Source organism: Hippocampus guttulatus, chromosome 11, assembly GCF_054856545.1.
Source record: "Hippocampus guttulatus isolate MCC_2025c chromosome 11, RoL_Hgut_1.0, whole genome shotgun sequence".
Lineage (NCBI taxonomy): Eukaryota > Metazoa > Chordata > Actinopteri > Syngnathiformes > Syngnathidae > Hippocampus > Hippocampus guttulatus.
Genome location: NC_141271.1, coordinates 5949547 through 5957370, shown reverse-complemented (window position 1 = coordinate 5957370; position 7824 = coordinate 5949547). Strand labels below are relative to the sequence as shown.

General features: G+C 44.7%; 1 protein-coding gene across 5 annotated transcripts; it reads right to left on the bottom strand.

The window, feature by feature from the left end:
- pomt1 (protein-O-mannosyltransferase 1) lies at positions 1-7820 on the bottom strand. Of its 5 annotated transcripts, none has more exons than XM_086123657.1 (20): positions 7641-7820; positions 5517-5640; positions 5312-5418; positions 5183-5233; positions 4938-5084; positions 4759-4867; positions 4625-4684; positions 4452-4545; positions 4220-4375; positions 3962-4092; positions 3710-3805; positions 3547-3639; positions 3370-3466; positions 2324-2416; positions 2109-2226; positions 1297-1394; positions 1103-1216; positions 827-953; positions 570-747; positions 1-278 (listed from the first exon to the last, which is right to left on the bottom strand). In XM_086123657.1, the coding sequence occupies exons 2-20, from the start codon at positions 5630-5632 to the stop codon at positions 104-106; spliced, it is 2160 nt and encodes a 719-aa protein (XP_085979783.1). In that variant the 5' UTR covers positions 5633-5640; positions 7641-7820; the 3' UTR covers positions 1-103. The 5 variants fall into 5 exon arrangements, with proteins under 5 accessions (XP_085979783.1, XP_085979785.1, XP_085979782.1 ...); XM_086123659.1 differs by having other exon boundaries at positions 7652-7820; XM_086123656.1 differs by lacking the exon at positions 7641-7820 and adding an exon at positions 7472-7606.
- Between the last annotated feature and the right edge of the window lie 4 nt (positions 7821-7824).

The following is a 7824-nucleotide window of genomic DNA, read 5'->3' as shown; positions in this document are numbered from 1 at the left end:
TAAAAAATAAACTTGAACTTTATTGTTTGTTAGAAGTGACAAGATGTGACGACTTCGGAAGCACTGTCCATTCACAAGGCCTGATATTACTAAGTGGAAGAGTTTAGCGGCGTCGATACAAGATGTCCCAGGAGCTCCTCCACTTGAGCGCTCGCAACTGATTGGCCGACAGCTCTGGGCTCCCAAAGGTCAAAGGGCTGAAGGCGTGGTAGGACAGGAAGACACACGCCAACACGACAAAAACACACACCAGCAACACACGGCGGTGTACGTCCTTGCTGAAAACACACACGCACACACCTGACTCTTCTTATTCTGCATGGTGAAACTTTGATGCGTTGCGGTTTGTTTCGAGCATGGATACAACAATGATGCTAATGCTAAGCTACAGTACGTGTGTGCATGTGTATGTCTGTGTGGAGTGAGTAAGACGTGCGTATTTGAGTCTGTATGCATAACTGTGTCTGTATAGTGAGTGTGTGTGACTCTTTATTAAGGCTTTGTATGTTTGTGTTTATGTACAATGTGTTTGTGTGTGTGCAAGTGTTTGCGTGTGTGTGCATGTGTACCTGAGCAAGTGTGTGTACACATGCTCCAGCAGGGTGGCGCTGAGCAGGTGCAGAAAGATGAGTGCAGGCAGGTAGTGGTACAGGAACAGATGTTTTTCCATCAACACGAATGGAACAAAGTTCAACAACCAGCCGCCGCCGCACAATACGCCCAGCGATACGAAGCGCTCCCACGCAGCTATACACACCACACACATTTAAACGAGGTGCACGGGTTGTATGTTGGTTGATGTGTGTATGTGTGTGTGTATGTCTACCATCTGGTAAATCTTTGATGCCCCGCCTCCTCCTCAGCAGGTAGATGGCTGCCATGACGTGATAGACCAGGAGGCAGAGGTGAGACACACCCCATGATGCTGGATTACCAATCAGATGGATCTGAGCCTGCCACAACACATGCAGGTTACGATCTGTCACTCACCGACTCAGACTCACTCATTCATTTACTAACAGTACATTAATAATCTCTCAAACACACACACGCCACAAAAACGCACGCATACACAATACCAACAACATTGTGCGCATCTCACGTTGGTGGAAGGGTGGAGCCAGTAGGCAATGTTTGTTTCCATGGTGAGCCACTCCAAAGGGGTGGAGCTATATTTGTGCTCATTGTCTTCCTGTTTCACCGTCAGCATCCTCCACTGGTGGTGACATCACAGCATGACATCCCCTTCGACGACGATGTCATGTTGCGACATCACCTGCGGAGACAAAGACGCACCTGAACCTCCAGAAACTTCGACCACAGAGAAATCTTCCGGTTCACGTCAATGTGCGTGGGGGAATGAAGCTCCGCCTCCCTGTCCTTCTGCTCCTCGCCTGCAGACACAGGGTAATTCGATGCCAAATCATCCATTGGGTCAATTTTAATGAAACTTGCTGTACTTGTAAATAGTGATGGCACAATGATAAATCTAAAACATTAGGTCAATCGTAGCACCAAAATGTAATATGTTCAGCAAAAAGGGGAGTGGCCGCCTTCCTTTGAACATTTATATCTCAGGAATCACCGTCAATCTTCACAAAACAGGTATTGTTGGAAAGGGAATTCAAGGATTCCAAATCTGATAGGCACGAACAATCTGATTCGAGTAATTTTACATTTTGATCGATAATTTAACCTTGAAATTGACCTTGTGGATCACGGGACATTAACAGTGTTTTTCAATGCAATCTCTTGCTTCTTCTCTAAAACAAAAATTTCAGAGACACTTTTTTTTTTTTGCAGCAATTAGGAGTCAAAGTATCCATCCCCCTCAGATTTGCAATGCATATTCAATGAAAATTGAATGCATATTCAACTTCAATGAATTTTTAATGAATATTCAACATTCACTGAATACTTACTTCCAATGAATATTCAATAAATGCAGCTTTGTGCATACACATCAGCGTCAGGGACATTAAATTTCAACACACAAAAGGGTGTATAGTGACGCAGGCTGCCCTCTGCCACTGTTACCTAAGAAGTTGACATACTGACCGGTGAAGTGTTTGTGTGTCTAAAAGAATGTGATAGTTGAATAAGCATACTGGTCCCATATCTGTGCTCCTCCACTGTCCATGTCACTCCACTGCTGTGACCTTTGATCTTCTCTGCGACAACCTCCATCTGACCTGACGCCCAGTCTGGAAGCGACAAGCCACTCAACTAACACGCACACACACACACACACACACACAGGGGTGTTTGTGTGAGTCAGGAGGAAACGGGAGCGTTGTGTGTGAGGCGGTTTCCTGTTATTTACCTTGAGGACTGCTGACGTGTTGACATGAACCAAGCGAACCTCTGACAAGATCGTCTTCCACACCTCAGAATCATCCTCACGGTTCACAATGTCCTCAAACACATCGTAATATCAATGTTGTGATCAATATCGACATCATCACTGTCATCTCAATTTAAGATTGTTTTTTGCACATCATATTTAGTTCAATCACACATGCTGTGCAAATAGCCTTTTGCACTGCCTTGCCCGCTGACATCTGGATTTTGGCTTGTTTTACTGACGCTTCTCTCTAAGCAGCAAGGTCATCTTGCTTTTGTGTTGACAGAAGTGTAAAAGCAAATCAATTCAACTAATGCTGGGAGCTTCATTGATTTGATCAATGCATCCGGCATATGCAAAATGTCACGTGGCCAAACTTGCAAAGCAAATAACGGGGACTTTTTGTGTACTCGCACTGGAAGTCTGCGTTCCCTCATCGTGTTGATGGAAGCCAACAACTTTCGCTTCTCACTACATTTCTTTTCAATTTAAAAGGGCTTACATTAACTAAAATCCCGTGTCGCATTATGGCCAAAGGCAGAATTCTGTCAAATTGTGGTGCCTTTTGGTGCTGTAAATAGTAAATTGTTGCTCTGGATGATGACGCATGTTACAGAAGGTGGCGGTAATGCACCAAGAGTATTAACCAAACAGAAAGGAGAAGAAGAAATGGAAGAAGTACGGTTTTATGTTACATTGAACTTCTAGCAGTTATTTGGGAATCATAAATGTTCTGTAAACACTGTATTCTGATTAATGCAAAATAAGAAGTAAGGTTAGTGGGGCTGCCATTTTGGCCTTGCACTGCCCTCTGCTGTCGATTAAAATTTATGTCAAATTGCCCTAGGGCAGGGGTGCCAAACTCATTTTTGTCGCGGGCCAGATTTTAGTTACAGTTTCCCTTGGAGGGCCGCGATGACTGAAAATATATGAAGAAGTCAAGAATAACAGTTTATTCAACTATTTAAGTTACCTTAATGAGGGATTTCATTGTAAACCCAATTAGTTCCTGTGAGATGACTTACCACTCTCCAAAGGTTTTGGGCGGGCATGGACACGTTGAAGTCGATGTAGCCCGACACTTCCTGGGCATGGGGGCTGACGGGGGCTGCGACGTCATGGCTGCCGCACACAACAAAACACACAGTTAAGTCCCATGCTTGCGGGTATCCCCAAATGCGTCGCAGGATAACAAGAATTACCTGTTGAGAAATCGCGATGTCATTCCGTGAAGCAGCTGGACCATGTCGCCGTGACGCACTGCACGAGGAGGATGGCCTACGGCGAGGTCGGCCCTGATGCAGGAGACGCACACATGATTGACATGTTTACCTTGACCACCACCCGCCCACCAGGTCTTCCTACTTGTCAGCGTTCTTGACGATCCACCAGTTGTTGACGTCCTTGAATGCGTAACAGGTCACCTGCTGCTGATGAGAGCTGCCGCGACCGTTCTCATACCTCCACATTCATGCAGGCCCACACACACACACACACAGATACAAACACATACGCACAGACACGCATGCACACGCACGCAGGGACGGGACGGACATTCAGATTTAGCGAGATGCCACCTGAGGAGCTGCTATTCCCTGTGAGCTGGCGGCAGGACACCTGATTGGATAGTTGGCTTTGTGAGAATGCAGCCAGCACGGGATAGGCTGGGAGGCAGAGCTTCTCAAAGTCACCTGACTACCATACGCAACCTCCAGGGGCTGACCTTGCGTGATCCGTGACAGACCTCCCTGAGTGAGGCAATCAATCAATCAATTCGCAACATATGTTTTTCAATTCGGGTGTGTGTGGGCACACACATATGTATGAGTGCGTGCATGTATGAATGAGTGTGAGTCTGTTTATGTGCCTGTGTACCTCAAGGCTGGCTTGGAAGGCGGGGCTCATCAGCTGGTCATGTGGTCCAGTGCGGTGCAGAAGAGTAAGGTGCAGATAGAAGCAGAGAACGTACAGCACGGCAGGAAGCACCAGCAGACACACACCACGACACACACACTCAAAAAAAACACTCACCTAACACAGAAACAGACTAAGGTGTGTTATAGTGCTTCTGGGGATACTCAGTGTGCATTTGCATGTGTGCACTCACGCCGCTCACACGAGTGTCACTAATCATCTTCCAGCAGTGCACACAGGCCACGCCTACTAGCAGTAGGTAGGAGAAGGCGCCCATGTACTTCAGCCTGAATATGCAAACACATGCACACGGGTCACAGCGCGTGTGTGTGAGTGTGTCTCTATACGTGGATGTGTGTTTCTAACCCGATGGCGGCAGCGCAGGACGTTCCGGAGAGGAGGAGCCAACTGTATCTGACAGGCCAGCTATGAGGTTAGAGGTCAGAGGTCACAGCATGTCCTCCCTGCAAGGTTTAGAGGCAGCAAGGGTCTGGACTCACCTGCAGCTGGCACGGTAGAAGCGCAGGTACGACAGGAAGGACAAGAGGATGAAAAAAATCAGGATTGACTCCAGCAGCATCAGCCGCGATTGGACAATTAGAGCGTTGTCTGCAAATAACAACAGCGACACCTCAATTTACTATGTGTGCCTGTGTGTGAGTGCGACATATGTGGTTACCTAGCAAAAGTAGCAGCGCTGCTCCCAACGCTGACATGTGACCAAAGCCCAACTCCAGAGTCACGCAATATGCCAGAGGAACGCACAACGCTCCGCACACTGCCGGGAGGACACGCAGACTCCACACGCTTACACCGCATGGGTACTCTGTCACCCAAAACAAACACACATATGCAATCAATGATGCAACACACACACACGCGCGCACATACACACACACACACAAAAGGAGTGTGTTGTCTGACCTGCTCCTATTCGGTTCCATGTGAAGTTTCCATCAAATCCTCCCAAGTAGGCTGCAAAATGCGCACACACACATTCACATCAATGACACACACACACAGAAAAGTATTTTGGTCATCATGGTAACCCACCCCCCAAGGCCAGGATCATGTGACCAAGTGGCGGTCCGCTGTCATCAATAAAGAAAATCCTCTTCATGTAAAGAGACACAAATTGGCCGTAGTAAACTTCATCAAAGCTGCACACACACGCACAGACAGATGTCCCATTATAAGAGATTGAATGTATATTAGATCTGATATTGTGAATTGTGCTAATGAAGTGAGTTCTGCTTGCACAACGGCGTTGGGGTGCGCGAGGCGGTGCACCCGGGTCCAGAAGGCGAGGAGAGACACCAAGACCAGAAGCAGGTCCACGCGGACAGTCACCACCAGGGGGAGCCGCAGTACCATCCTCAACACTACACCAGTTGGTTGTTGATAAATTAAACAGAAAAAAACCCTTACACTGCTGCACTCATTGACATGCAGCGGTGCCTTGAAATGCGAGTGACCCGATTTATAAGATATTCGAGATACGACTCATTGTTTGGCAGCTTTTTTTTTTGCTTTGATTTGCGAGCGTAAACTTCAGATAGGATAATGCAATAATAGATATACACAATACAGTATATACAATAAGTACAGATTAAGGTTCAACGATTTATCATTTTTTAAATCGAAATTGTGCTTCAATATTACATGATCACATGATCTCCAAGGCTTCTGATATTTGCAGTGCTCGTGACTGACGTAATATCTGTTGTTCAATAATTTCACACAGAAATGTTGGCACACCATTCAGCTCTGAGCTGCTGCTTGCGAACTGGGGAGAATATGAACACACTCACACGCCACAGCGAGGCTGCACTTGCTAGCTAGAGCGGCTAAACATCCTTGTCTCTGTGGCGGTAAATAAGATGCAGTTATAATCAGCATGAACACTTAAGGGGGATGAGGGGTACATTAAGCATCCAACACTGAGCAAGAGGGAAAATAAGATGGCGATCCCAATCACTGAGATGATGTGTCGCCAAATACCAGAAAAAGTGCTTTGATGTGTAGTTCACTTTTCACAGAAATCTGGCTCGACCTACGTTTCAGCAGAGAGCAACTAGCTATGAACAACAAATTAGGTCAATTAATAAGTGTCAAGAGGGAAAATAAAAGTACAGTGAACAGCGACACACCAAGCACACATCCCCAAAACTAGAAATGAACAGATACATCAGCCAGCACGAGCTGCTTACACGGTCAAAAGTATAGTATTTCATATTTTAAATATTTACAATATCACTTACGTATTTGTGTTTGTTTGCTCTATTTTGAACCATGGAGTGCAGCGTTATGAGATCTTCACAATGATACGTCTCAAAATAACATTATCTTTGTTATTAAAACAATTTTGCCTTGCTAAGGAACTATATTTATGTTATTTATTTTATTGTATGACATTGCAGGAGAAAAAGTCGACGTATGTCAATAAAAAAATGCAAAATTTGAATGAAAACAAGCAGAGAGAAAAATAAATCTGATTCTTTCTGACTGTTTTCGCAGGGAATATTTATGTGTGACATTTAAAATAACTTAATACTTCAAGTTTCATTTTTACACTAAAGTTTATATCACCATGGGTATCGTTACTGTGAAGGGATTTAAGTTATATGCATTTTAGGCTATATCGCCCAATTCCCACCTTCGCCGAATGCAGCATACGTTCATTCATTCTTACTGATGACTTTTTCATTTTTTTCTTTTAACATTTGTTTTAATGTCAGGTAAAAATGCTGTAATATTTTTCCATGTTATTTTTTTCAGCTCTTTCTTTCAGTTCTTCATTTGTAATTAAAATGTTATGGTACTCTGCAGTTTAGTTCTCTGTACGGATGCTTTAAAAGTAGCAGCTTAAAAACTCTACAGGAAGAAAAGCGATAAGAATGAAGATGGTAAGATACGAAAAATATATCGTAATCTTTTTCGGGGCCATTTTGCCCAGCCCTTGCGTTTATTTATGTAATTTAATTAAATTCATTGTTTTCACGGGTACTGTATATCTGTACGTTCACTTCAGAACAGAGTGAGGGTACTATTGTCACATCGGTAAGAATTCATTTTTGCTTTAATACGTCTGTAGTTTTCAGCCGGTACTTTACTTATACTTCAGTAAAAATAAGAACAATAGTACTGTACTTCTCTTTACAGGATTATTTGATACAAACATCTCTAGTTTCATTTGGGTTTGCAAACACGTACTTTTGGCATCTCTGTGAGGGATGTATTGATCATTAATAAGTCATCCATCATGACGATAAACCGAATGCAGCCAACAGGTACCATTATTGCAAGCATGCTATTATTGCTAGAGGCTGACGCTGTCCAAGCTAAAGCTAATGCTACAGCTAATGCTAATAGAAATGCTCACAGTGTGCTCACAGCGGTAGTGTCAAGTCGACCGTGTTGAGCGGCTCATCCTGGCCTCGTAGCAGCAACCAACCGCCGGCCGGTGCAGTTCGTTCGTGTCTCCTCCTCCCCGAAATCGATGTTAGCTCGGGAGCGACGTTTCCTTAACGATTGATACTGCCTGGCTCACTCACTCGCTGCTCCGG